At 41.1% G+C, this 13943-nt stretch overlaps 1 protein-coding gene across 18 annotated transcripts in view; it reads right to left on the reverse strand.

The window, feature by feature from the left end:
• Positions 1 to 13943, reverse strand: part of Afdn (afadin, adherens junction formation factor) — a 118588-nt gene that overhangs the window by 53132 nt on the left and 51513 nt on the right. For all 18 annotated transcript variants that reach the window (XM_090337815.1, XM_090337812.1, XM_090337811.1 and 15 more), the window contains 4 exons: positions 9184 to 9253; positions 5907 to 6025; positions 531 to 592; positions 209 to 414 (listed from right to left, as the gene is read on the reverse strand). In XM_090337815.1, the coding sequence (XP_090193941.1) occupies positions 209 to 414; positions 531 to 592; positions 5907 to 6025; positions 9184 to 9253 (457 nt within the window). The remainder of the gene's footprint in view (positions 1 to 208; positions 415 to 530; positions 593 to 5906; positions 6026 to 9183; positions 9254 to 13943) is intronic.

Consider the following 13943-nt stretch of genomic DNA (forward strand, 5'->3'; position numbering starts at 1 on the left):
TTCTCATGGTCTCCCTCAGGATCATACTGACACAAACACACTGTTTGTCTTCATGAGTTCTAAAGTTTACAGTAGAGAATAGAGTCCATATTTCCATGGACTGTTCAAAGCTATACATTTTTCTATACTGTTTGCAGGACTAATTCTCAGGACAGTGCTCAGCTCCTAAGCAGACGGGCAGTGTCTAGCCCGCTGGGCTAGCGCCTACCTGAATGACGCCTTCCATCATGCTCACCATCTTGTTGACCACGGCAATGACCTTGTGCGTGCGCTCCGTAGGACTGATGTCAGGTCTGTGCTGGCTGGACAGTACATACCGACATGCCATGTATAATACATATGTAGGAGACAACTTAAAATGGACAGTAGAACTATTGGTATAATTTATAATGGCAGATAAAAATGAATCTTCAGCTGTAAATGGATTTTAGAAGAAAAAAGAACAAAAACCCCATGAAAAGCATATAGTGAAAAATGCAACAAGATTTAAGTAGTTCACTGACAAGAGAAATGAAATGACAATTACTCACAACTTTCCCTGAATTCAATGCTTGCAGGCAGTACCAATTCAGGCCCAGCAGTATCCTGAGTCCTAAAGGAAGAGAAATGGGCAGCACTTAAAATAAAGACAAGCAGCTAGCAATAGATATCTACAAGTACAGTTTTCCAATGTAAGATGACAGCACCCCCTTGCCTCCTCCTACATAACCTGCTCAAATCAAGTAGATGAGTGGCCTTCACAGAAGGCTAGCTCATCAAGACAGCAGATCCTATGTGTGATTCTGGATTATTCATGAGTGCTGTGTATCTAGGAAGATGATCAGGCTGTCTCGAACCTGCCAAGCCATGGCTCAGGTGACAGTGAAAAGACACTACTGAAACACCAGTGAAGCCAAACCAGTGAGCTACAAATTGAACATGCTACAAATTTAACAAAGCATTTCCTGGAACCTGGACATCCATTTATCTCTCTCTAGGGACACAGGGTGCCACACAGGTTTTATTTAGCCATTCATTATTATCCTTTTCCAAAGCTCATAGTGATGTGTGCCTTTAAAGAGAAAATATTCTATTCATTCTCTTTTTAGTAAGATTTTTTTCTAATAAGATCACTTCTATTATTTAGTCTGACATTATAAAAACAAGAAACTGTCAAAAATATAATTAAAGAGAAACTCGAGACATTTTTAAGAGACATCATTGTGCTAATGTACATTTCCAGGTTTTGCGATCAAATTAATTCGAACATCAAGGACTTTTCTATTTCTGAAAGGCCAAGCAGTGTCTCACAAAATTCATCTTTTGGTTATGAATATTACTTAGGCACTTGTAGTGTCTACCAGGTAAAAACAATCTTGTGCTGCAATCATAGTTTAAAAAAAAATGTGAAAGCTAGTACTAAGCACACACTTACTAGAATGTGCAAAGTAACTACAAATCTGGTTTAGCTATCCTTACTTTTTTTCCTGTCTTTTCTTGTTTGGGGATCAAATCCAGGATGTTATACTTGCTAGACAAGTGCTTTGCCACTGAGCTATATCCTAGCCCTGTTTTCTTGATAATTCAATGCATGTTCAATTTAAACATCCTGTCACCTCGACATGTGATTAGGGCCTTTAATTAAATTATCATTCTAAGTTAGTTTGCTACTAGCTATATGTGTAAGTTAACAAAAGCCAAATAAACAGACAAGGGATTAGCTTCCTTAACAATTTCAATAGTGTTCCTTTTAGTTAAACTTTAACAGAAATGATTAGAAAAAATGCTTAAAAACTTGTCTCTGAAAAAGTTAGAAACCTGATAGCAAAAGCCAGGGCATATGTATTCTCTCCTTCTGCAAGCTTCACTAAAAACTGAATACTGGACAGTGACTGGACATCATAATGAAAATATTCATTAATTTAAATACTGACAGAACTCAAACCAAAATCAGTGCATATTCCAATCTCTCTCTGGGTCTGCCAAGAGGGAAGGCAACACGAGGTCCAAGACACAGACACAGACCCGCTCCCTAGGGACAGGAGGTGCTAGGCACTTCCAGGTGTGACACATGTGAGTCAGTGAGACAGGCTGTCAAGTGAGTGGACTCATTCCCATTCTCCCTGATAAGTCTGTTCAGGAATAAAAGGCTTCTCTTCAGAAGTGACTCAAGCTAATGGGCTTACAGACTGGCTGACTGCAAAATTTTTTTTTTATTTCATCAGCAAACACTCTTTCTATCCTCACATTTTTCTTTTTATTCTTTTTCTGTGGGTCATAGGGCTTGAACTTGGCCTAGGCATTGTCCCTGAGCTCCTCAGTTCAAGGCTTCTGCCCTACCCTTGAGCCAAGCCCCACTTCCCCTTTTCTAGAGGTTAAGTGGAGATAAGAGTCTCAGATTCTTTTGTGCCTGAGCTGGCTTTGAACCTTAATCCTTAGATCTCAGCCTCCGGAGTAGCTAGGATTACAGGTGTGAGCTACTGCACGTGGCATCTTCATATTTTTCTAAGCACCAAAAGATGATTATGAAAAAAAGAATATATAATGTTCTTCTTCAACCATATAATCAAAAGTGTTCATTTCACTGAATTATATTCTAAGTTTATTTTCTACTCTTTAATGATTTGTATTTAACTGAACAATTAGAAAAGCAAAGATTCCTTATAAACAGAACATTATTTAAATGTTGTGTGTGTGTGTGTGTGTGTGTGTGTGTGTGTGTGAATGCTGCTATATTTACTAATAACTAAAATCACACAGGGATTTTCAATTTAACGTCCCATAAAATGGATCTGGAAAACCTTTACAAATGATTTATCATCTTAAGAAATCTGGTAACAGAAACAGCCAAAAGGCCGGGAGTTTGGCCAAGTGGTTAAAGTGCTTGCCTAGCATGCACGAAGACCAGGGTTCGATTCCTTGGTACCACGTACATACAAAAAAGCCGGAAGTGGTGCTGAGGCTCAAGAGGTAGAGCTCTAGCCTTGAGAAAGTCCAAGGATAGTGCTCAGGCCCTCAGCTCAAGCCCAGGACTGGCCCCCCCCCCAAAAAAAAAATCAGAAACAGCCAAAAAAAAAGAATAAAAAACTCATAAAAGAAAAACCATGGGCAGGGAGTATGGCCTAGTGGTAGAGTGCTTGACTAGCATGCACGAAACCCTGGGTTGGATTATTTGGTACCGCATATTAAAAAAAAAAAAAAAAAGCAGAAATTGTGTTGTGATTGAAGGATACAGTGCTAGCCTTGAGAAAGCTCAAGGACAGTGCCCAGGCCCTGAGTTCAAGCCCCAGGACAAGACAGACAGACAGACAGACAGACAAAGAACGGAGGAAGGGAGGAAAGGAGGAAAGGAGGAAGGGAGGGAAAGAGAGAAAAAAGAGAGAAAGAAGAAAGAGATCATTCTCATGTAAAAAGATTTTCTTCTTTGAATAAAATTAATGTTTTAAATACTTATTATCATGACTTAGATTTATAACTATATGAATTAAGCATTACTTATTTCAGCATAGTATATGTGAAAATGAGGTTAAGAGTGGTAAGAATAGTTTATGTGTTTTCATCTAGTCTTAATGCCAGTCAAGTAACATGTACAGTTAAAGCAGAACTTTTAAAAATTACTACCTTCACTCTTTACCATAGCAAAGCTATGGAACCAACCCAGATGCCCCTCAGTTGATGAGTGGATCAACAAGATGTAGTATTTATACACAATGGAATTCTATGCTGCTATCAGAAAGAACGACATTGCCCCATTTGTAAGGAAATGGAAAGACTTAGAAAAAAATCATTAAGTGAAGTAAGCCAGACTCAAAGGGACATAGGCTCAATGGTTTCCCTCATTTGTCGTAATTAATATAAACCTTGGACTTTTCTAGCAGAGGTTTACAATAGGGCAAAATCTAGATACATAGGCCATATAGGATGAGGCTAAATAAAAGGACCTCCAGGATACGGAAACAAGAGCCATATAACGTGTGATTGTTGTTCTTAATGTATTATGTTATTTCTCATTTCTTTGGTTGTCCTTTGGTTATCTCATATTGTTACAGTATCTTACCTTGTTATCTGGTATACTGCATATATGTTTGTTTATTTGAAGTAGGATAGGGAAGGGGGAAAACAAGATGAGGGGAGGGGGTAGGGGAAGGAAATGGGGACAAAAACATAGAAAAGGTAACAATGTTTGTGAAGTAATGTACCTTCTATCTAGTGAATATAATGTAACCCTTCTATTAACTACAATAAAAATATTATTTAAAAAAATTACTGCCTTAACAAACCAACCTAACCTTTTAAACAACTTAATTAGAACATGTTTATGTAGTTTTTTCTATATGTGTTTCAAGAATAAGGACTCGGGGCTTTGAAAATGCTCTGATGTTGAATTGCTCCTGGAGTACTTTTGGGTCATTTTTCAGACCATGTTGTACCAAGCTTTCTGCCTGGTGTGTCTCAGTCATAACACCAATGCCTCTTGTGCAGCTGAGGTTACAAATGCTGTATTCTGTGCCAGGCACAACCAAGTTTTTTACAGTTTACGATCATATGGCTACTGGGACCTATTACTAAAATCTACATGTGTGTTATCCTTATCTATTTCATCATTATTTATGAGTTGTGAACTACAATAATAAGCAACCACTTCATAACTAAATATAAGTACTCACTATAATACCATTTGCCATTTTGAGCATCTTACTCTTTACCACCCCCAAAAAAAGCACATAGAAAAATTAATCTATGAGAGCTAAGAAAATTCATTTCCCAACAGAACTCTTACATAATATAATGGAAAAACCTGCACTTCCCTGATGAATGCACCTATTTCCATCCTGGGGAAGAGACATAAACTCGTCTTGCACTTCACAGTGCCCTCTGCTGGATGATGACAGTTAGAGCTACCAATTCATGTCACCTGCAGCCCTAGGAAATGGCCTTGGCTTCTGCACCTCTGTAGGGAACAGAAAGGCCTTTTCAAAATGATGATGAGTGCCTCCCGTTCCCTACTGCCAAACGCAGGGCACGTTATATGCACTCTGCTTCTGTCTGTCTGTCTGTCTGTCTGGGGCCGGAGCAGAGGTCCACAGAGTCAGATATGTCTGTGGTGTCCAATGAGAGCAGCTGGTACTACTGTGCACAAGATGATGACATTACTGTCAACTCTTAAACAGCTTTAGAGGTCATAACACAATGAATTCTGGTTTACTGAAGTGACATATACTGAAAATCCTAAAGAAATACAAGGTAGAAAACGAGAATAAAACAAGTCCTCGGCCCTCCACTTGCCTCTACAGGGAGAAGCATAGGAGAACATAATACAGAATAATACAGTCTTCCAATGTGATTCAGGAGTGTCCTTCAGGGGCTGGGGTTTACCCTAGTGGTAGAGTGATTGCATAACAGGCATGAAGACCCAGGTTCGATTCCTCAGTACCACATACATACAAAAAGCTGGAAATGGTGATATGGCTAAAGTGGTAGAGCTCTAGCCTTGAGAAAGCCCAAGGACAGTGCTCAAGCCCTGAGTTCAAGCCCCAGGACTGGCCAAAAAAAAAAAAAGAATGTTCTTCAAAGTCATGTTTGGCTTTATATATTTTTAATCTCTTCTATAAATGGGTGAAATGACTATTTTTCTCTAACTGTAGAAACGATACAATATTAAAACACTGTAAAGATTCCCTTGTTTTGTATTTTGTTACAGGACAGTCAATATGGAAGACCAATTTTTATCCAATGTGCCTCCTGTATTATCAGCCTGGTGACACTGGGGCATATAAGAGATGCAGTCCTTAAGAAAGTACTTTTTCCCCAAGTGAGTAAAAGAGAAAGGAAATGCTCTTGAACACACTGTGACAACTGTGAACTGTCTGCCAGCAATTCCCCACTTTCCTAACTCCTCCCAGAATGCGAGCTGAAACACACCCTACCTGCTTTCTGGCCTGCGGTAGTCCTGCTGCTGATCCATGCGGCTCGTTGGCTTCACCATTCCCCGCTCAGCTGCACCAGAGGCAGAAGACCCCCTGTCGCCGTCCAGTCTAGTGGTGCTCTGTGCCAGGGAAGCCGTGTGTTAGAATGCCACGGGGACAAAACAAGCTTTACACTCAGGCAGATACCTGATGCGCGCCTCCCATGCAGGGAAGGCAAGAGCACAAACCAGATAGTAATTTAGAAATGCAAACTCCACCATGGCATGCCCACAGCACATGGTACTGAAAGAATAATGTGAAATACAGAGCTACTTTTGACTTCCAAGAGTCAGGAGCTGGCTTTAGAAGAAAAGTGTATGTACAAAGCCAGTGCCAGTGGCTCATGCCTATAGTCCTAGCTACTCAGGAGGATGGTAGTTTAAAGCCAGTTTGGGAGGAAAGTCTGGGATTCTTTATCTCTAATCACCAAAAAAGACAGACGTAGAACTATGGCTCAAGTGGTAGAGTGCCAACCTAGAGCAAAAGAAGCCCAGGGACAGCATTCAGGCCCTGAATTCAATCCCCAGGATGGGAGGAAAAAGAAATGTATGCACTTACATAATAATTTCTCAAGTAGAAAAGCAGCTTGAGCTGGGAGTGTGGCCTAGTGGTAGATAGCTTGCCTAGCATCCACGAATCCCTGGGCTTGATTCCTCAGTACCACATTCACAGAAAAACCACAAGTGGTGCTATGGCTGAAGTGGTAGAGCACTAGCCTTGAGAAAGCCCAAGGACAGTGAGACCTTGAATTGAAGCCCCAGGACTGGCAAAAACAAATAAATAATGCTGATTTTATTTCCATAAGTTCTCTGAGACAGCCTGTAAGCTCAGAGGAAGATATAGACAATATAAAGCACCGGGGTCTTCAGTTTATTTTATCTTCAGAACAGATTAGAATCCTATGCATTATAGCTCAGTATCTACTGAATTCAGTTCAGATTCAAGTTTGCTTCTTGCAATGACCAGTCCCAAGGAAAAACCACACATAAAACTGTCTAATGTACTTAAATACTTCAAAAACATATATTCCTACCTACTTGAAGGCAGAGGATCTCTTACCTATATTTGTACAGCCCGAGCCTATGTAGAAACTGAGCCTACGTAAGAAGTAACTAAAACACCACAGCTTACCATCCAGAAATTAAGACTGAGCATCAACTTACACGTAACTTTTTCCATAAATAGGATTATACAACCCACCTTGAAAAATACATTTTTTTCAAGCCAGCCTGTAATCACAACACTGAATACCTAAGCTGGCCTCATCTACACAATAAGACCCTAATTCAGGGGGAAAAAAAATACTCCTTTTTCACAAATGTTACATACTTATTTTTATATTATTTATAACTGTACATTTTGTTCACCACTCATAATCGCTCATTAAGCCAAGCCTCTATTGTCTAAAATGTTCATGAGTCAGGCTTCTTCAGAAAAGGGGGGCCAGTAAGGAACAAGTGTGCCAAGCGTAAGAACCTTCTGGTAAGAGAGACGGGCACATGCATGAGCAGAAAGCCTGTGGGCTTCCTGATACACCCCTGCAAAGTCACTGGGGGCTTCAAAAGCAAGGTACCAACTCTTTTATTTTTGTGCCAGCCCTCCTGGGTGCTGTGCCTGAGCCCTTTCCTTCAAGGCTGGCATTCTACCTACCACATGAGCCACAGCTCCACTGTTGGCTTTTTGGTGGCTAATTAGAGATATGAATCTCAAGGATTTTCCAGGCCCAAATGGCTTCAAATTGCAATCCTCAGATCAGATCTTGAGTAGCTAGGATTACAGGTGTGAGCTACTGGCAGCCAGCTAGACCTCCCTACTCTTGAAATGCAAAGTGACAATGACAGGCCGGGCCTGTGAAGACTTTAGAAGGGGTGCTGTTGCAGCAAAACCAACAAGGGAGAAGACACGACACTGGTCCTCATGCAGGGGCTGCGTGGAGAAAAGAAATCAAGGCAACTTGGGACAGGTTTTCCTTGGGGCAGTTCTGTGAATGGCATCAAGATAGCAAGGAGTTTAAGATAGGAATCCTAGTCTTAGTTCCATCAAATTGATGTCAAATTTAGCCCTTGGGGATTTAATTCTGGAAAGACTAGGGTTAAATGTACACAACAACAACAACAACAACAAAAAAAAACAAAGAAAATATCAGATAATGTAAACTTAGGCAACTAGATAACTAAAGGAACAGTGCAAACAAAAGAGAAGGGACTCTTAGTCGGCCACGTTAACACTGGAAAGCACAAGAGAGCGGCACCAACCACCACCGAAGTGCCACCATTCGATGGGAGAAGCAACAGGAGAACACTACAGTGTACCAAGCAGTGGTGGCAAGGCAAAATACTGCTGCGACAAGGACAAAGAAAACAAACGAGTGCACGCGGCAACTAGGAGGCAGCCTCCATGCCCAAGGAGGGACGAGAGGTGGTGGGGCAAAGAAAGGGCAGAGATGAGCAAAGACAGCCACTCGACATGATTCTTTCTCAAGAAACCATACTGCAAAACAGAGTGAGTGGCTGGGGGGACAGGGGTTTCTCTTAACACGGAGGATGCTGTTCTGGGACTTCGAGGCCACACAGTCACATCTAGGGCTCCTCTTTCCCTGGAATCAGAGTGCACCTGCGTCTGCTTCAAGCAGTGGAAGGCAGAGCACTGATGCTATGCTGCTGCATCTCTAACCCTTGAGGAGGACTGGAAGTTTAAGGTTCTCATGGGGAACAACTAGGACCCAGGGGTAATGGCCCTCGGCTAAAAACCCAAGACAGCACAGAAAGGAGGGCTGCATGGTGTCAGCAGTCAGAGTGGTAAAAGCAACCTTACACATAACCACGAGCCAGGCCAACACAGTAACTCTCCCAGTAAGCTGAAAGCAGACCCTGCCATGAGCAAGGAAGCGTCCGTTGTTTTAACTTGCCAAGGTTTAAAGTGGCTTCTTATTGAAGAATAGGTGACCTGATTTCACAAAAACCCCAGGGAGCCGTGGAAGGGCAGTATCTGAGACGGCACCTGACAGGAGACCTTTAATACTTATTATCATGGGGCTAACATTAACAGGACTACATTACCTTCTAAGCAATCTGACCCTGGAGAAGCCAAGTGTGGAAGGAAAAGCCCAGTATCATGCACTCAGGAAAAAGGAGCAGTCTGTTACCCGTCTTTCCCACACCTCTAGGAGATGGCACCACAGAATAGCACGCCCACTGTGGATGTCCCTGGTGTGACATCACAGACCACCGCCACCTACCCTGCTGGACGGCAGTGCTGGCCCACTGAGAACATCGCCTCCCAAATCAAAGGTTGTCTCCTGCACAGCTCTGTGGGGATGAAAAAGAAAAACAGAACTGACGTTAATTAACAGAACAGAGCATCCTCTAATAAATATCCCGGTGTTCAAAGATTATCCGTGAATGGCTCCATTTTCTGCATAGACCTAAGAAGAAAGAACCATGGTACACTTGTGAGCTTTTCTTCCTGAACATTCTTGATTAGGACTGTACACCTGTTTTATTTTTTCAGAAAGTGTCCTACCATTTTCTCTAGGCCAACTTGTGGCCACAACTGCCTCCCACATGGAAATTACAGGCCTACACTCCCAAACCTAACCTTTGTCTTGAGAGAGGTTTCAATAAGTTGTTTTATTTTGTTTTGTTGCCCAAACTGGTTTCAAACAACTATTTTCCTCTGTCTGCTTCCTGAGTAACTCTGATTACAGGTGAGAGCTACCACACTAGCCTTCTAGATCTTTTTTTTCTTTCTTAATTAGAATTTAATGAGAAATTGAATGGGAGTAAGAGTATTTCTTTTATTCTCTCTTTTTGTTGTTGTTGTTTTTGCCAGTCCTGGGCTTGAACCCAGGGCCTGGGTACTGTCCTTGGACTTTTCTCACGGCTAGAGCTCTACCACTTGAGCCTCAGCACCACTTCCAGCTTTTTCTGCGTATGTGGTTCCAGGGAATTGAACCCCGGGCTTCATGCATGCGAAGCGAGCAGGCTACCAGTGGGCCACACTCCCGGCCCCAGAGTATGTCTTTAAATCTAGGCTGCAAGTGACCATAAAGAGAAGGTAGAGACATGAAATACTCGGGACCCAATGTATGGTTATTACAAATGCAAAGCCAAACCCAGTAACAGCTACCTGCCTTTCTGAGAGCCACTTGGTGTGTGTCTGCGTGTGCGTGTGCGTGTGTGTGGGTGGCGTTGGTGGTGGTTTGGGGGCTTGAACTTGGGGCCTGGGTGCTATCCCTGAGCTTTTGCTCTAGGCTCGCATTCTACCTCTTTGAGCCACAGCCACTTCCAGTTTTCTGGCTGGTACTTGGAGAAGAGTCTCACGGACTCTCCTGCCTGGACGGGCTATTGGACATGATCATTACTTCCTAGGCTTCAATAAAGAGTACATTTTCAATGTTAGTAATCAAATTAAGAGCTATCAGAGTCTAACAATTTTTCAGATATTTCAATATACCCAAAATTCTAAACATATTGTTTTTAAAAAACTAACCTGGAAAACAAACAGACCCTCATTTTGAATGGCAAAAAATCTGAGATAAACTAGTTCTCTGGAAAAAAAGGGGTTAAATATAACCTACTAATCCTAACTAAAAGGAGAAAACAGCTAAAGCCTCCTAGAATGCACTGAGGATAATGCAAAGATGAAAGTTCCTGGACTGCTATGCAAGTATAATAATAAAAAAGAATGAAATCTCTTCATACATGCTCTAATTTTAAAGCACTATGGTATTTAAGACTCTTATTTATACTCAGTCCATGAAATGAATGATTCAAGGAAATGATATATTAAGTTCAAATTAGTAAAGCAGGTATAAATTTCTCTACCTTAGCATGAAGAAAACATGGCATTTTTAATGCAAAATACACCATGCTTTGAATTGTAACTTTCCCAAACAGTAACAAGCTAAGTTTTTAAAATTAAATATTCATGGAAATGTTCTTCTGGCTTTTATGAGTTTAAATATCAGGTGTTTGCCAACATCTGATAAAATAATGTGAAAGCCCATCTTTTCTGCCACTTATCAAAGCTAACAAATATACATTATCATCCTCGCTTCCTTTTATTGGTAATTAACATCATGAAATAGCAAATACTATACCAGACAAAGCTCTTCAACTTTTTCCTCCAAAAGTACTTCTTTTAAGTTTTCATTTGTGACTATTTGTGCTACATTCTACATAAGAAAACAAGTCCAAAGTGATTTATTGTTTTCAAATTATGACCTCTGTAAAAATCCTATCTCCATCTCAGCATTCAGAACATAACAACAATACATGACATGGAAGGCAGATGTCTGCAGTCGACATGAATAAAAAAACAGTATCAAATTTTGCTGCCTCCAATCAATAAGGATCTGAAGACAGAATTTCCATTTAGGAGCATATGCTCTGAAATCCCGAGCACGCTTTCTTGGAGGGAGTGTCATAGAATGAAACTGATTGGAATACTGTATAGATATGTGTGAAAATAAAACAATGAATCTCTTCCACATATAATTATACAAAATGAAGAAAAAAAAAAAAGAACCATAAAGGAGGGCCAGGAGCATGACTCAGTGGTAGAGTGCTTGCCTAGCATGCACGAGGCACTGGGTTCGATTCCTTGGTATCACACACACAGAAAAAGCAGGAAGTGGTGCTGTGGCTCAAGTGGTAGAGCACTAAGCCTTAAGCAAACCCAGGACCATATCTACATTTCTCTAAGAAATCTAGTACTGGGACTTCTTATGAGAATTTTCTTAAAAGTGAAGCTCAAAGTGAGAACTAAGAATAGATTTTTTTACACAGTCCATGAACTTTATGAGCACTTCTCTACTTAAATGACTACATGTGATAATCCACCAAATATTCTTATTAGAGAAAGCCCACTAATGTGCTTGGTCACATTTATCTGTTCTGGGCAGAAAGCTTAACTTGTCTATGGATGTTTTAGGTTGCTCTATTGCCATAAGGGAAGAACTACAGTAAGCAGTACAGGATTTCAAATTTTTCATTATTAAAAGAGAAGTTACTATATTCGCCGCTAAAAAAGTTTCCTGGTCATGATACACTTGCAAGACCTTAGGAATGCACTAGGTGGAGCTAAAATATTCTGAATTCTTATAGAAGCTCTTTTTTTTAGTTGGTAGTCACGCAGGGGAAAAAAAAAAAAACCTTGCAGTACAATAATTTACACATTGGGGCGGGGAGTTTAGCCTAGCGATAGAGTGCTTGACTAGCATGCGCAAAGACCCGGGTTCAATTCCTCGGTACCACATATGTAGAAAAGACTGGAGATGTTGCTGTGGCTCAAGTGGTAGAATGCTAGCCTTGAGAAAGCCCAAGGACAGTGCTCAGGCTCTGAGTTCAAGACCCAGGATTGGCCAAAAAAAAAAAAAAAAATTAGGTATGGGCACAGTGGCCCACACTTGTCATGTCAGCTCCTCAGAAGGGTTACCGTTCAAGGCCAGCCCAGCCATTAATCAGTCTGGATCATGGTTTTTGAAATCTTATTACACACAATCATTATCTAGAGTATAACGGGTTCTTGTTATGTTTATAGATGTACCCAAGCTTGAACTCAGAGCCTCGTACATGTGGTATACCACTTGAACCCACTCTCAGCCTCAGGATATCCTTATTCATTCATTCATTTATTTAAAAGGAACAGGTATTGTTTTAGCATATCAACTAAAAAAACTGCTTCCATATAAATACTTGACAAGCTGCTCAAAACCTCCTATTCAGGTGGCCTTGTCTGTGCCATCTATCTACTGGATAGATGAATCGCTAGGTCATACAGAAGCTTTATGATTAGTCTTGTGAGAACCCTCCATACTGCCTTCCAGAGTGGTTGAACAAGTTTGCATTCCCACCAACTGTGTAGCAGAGTTCAGGTTTGGCCACAACCCTGCCAGCATCTGCTGTTATTAGTTTTCTTGATAATGGCCATTCTAACTGGAGTGAGGTGGAATCTCAATGTTGTTTTGATGTCTTTTTTGTCGGTCGTGGGTCTGGGCCTGGGCACTGTCCCTACCCCCTGAGCCACAGCACCACTTCCAGTTTTCTAGTGGTTAATTGGAGATAAGAGTCTCATGGACTTTAGTGCCTGTGCTGGTGGCTTTGATTTGCATTTTTTTAGGCCAGAGATGTCAAGCATTTCCTCATTTGTCTATTAGCCATTCTTATTGCTTCTCCTGAGAAGTCTCTCTTGAAGTCTTTAACAAATTTATTAATTAAATTGCTGTTTCTTTGAGGGCTTATTTTGGGGTGTTTAATTTTTCGAGGACCGAGTACATTTTAGCTAGTAGAGATCTTCTCCCATTCTGTGCTAGTTATGTCCTGTGCCATGCAGAAACTCTTCAGGGTGATGTGATCCCACTTATCCAGTTTCTTTGATTTGCTGATTCTGGATCAGCGCAACCATGTTCCCAGCACTACTCACCACAGCCTAGAGATGGAATCGACCCGATGCCCCTTGATGGAAAAATGGATCAAGAAAATGTGGTACATGTACATGATGGAATTCTATTCTTCCATCAGAAAGAATTATATCATTCATAAAGGAATGGAAAGATCTGGAAAGAATTAAACTAAGTAAGCCAGACCCAAAGAAACAGCTTGCATGGTTTGCCCCATTTGCTGTACTAGAATGTGCCTATAAATCTACAGTGGAGGTTAATAGACAGAAAAACACACTTGGCCATGATAAAGTATACAAGACTACAAGCAAGCATGCAACACAGTGAGATCAAAGAAGGATACTCTTAGGAGAGGATCACCAAAGCTCAATAGCTATGGACATATGATCAGATAAAATTATATTTTCCGGGGCTGGGAGTTTGGCCTAGTGGTAGAGTGCTTAGCTAGCATGCACAAAGACCTGGGTTCGATTCTTTGGTACCACATACTTAGAAAAAGCCAGAAGTGGTGCTGAGGCTCAAGTGGTAAAGCTCAAGCCTTGAGAAAAATCCAAGGACAGTGCTCAGGCCCTGAGCTTAAGCCCAGGACTGGGAAA

Source organism: Megascapheus bottae, chromosome 8, assembly GCF_031878675.1.
Source record: "Megascapheus bottae isolate mThoBot1 chromosome 8, mThoBot2.hap1, whole genome shotgun sequence".
In the NCBI taxonomy this organism is placed as follows: domain Eukaryota; kingdom Metazoa; phylum Chordata; class Mammalia; order Rodentia; family Geomyidae; genus Megascapheus; species Megascapheus bottae.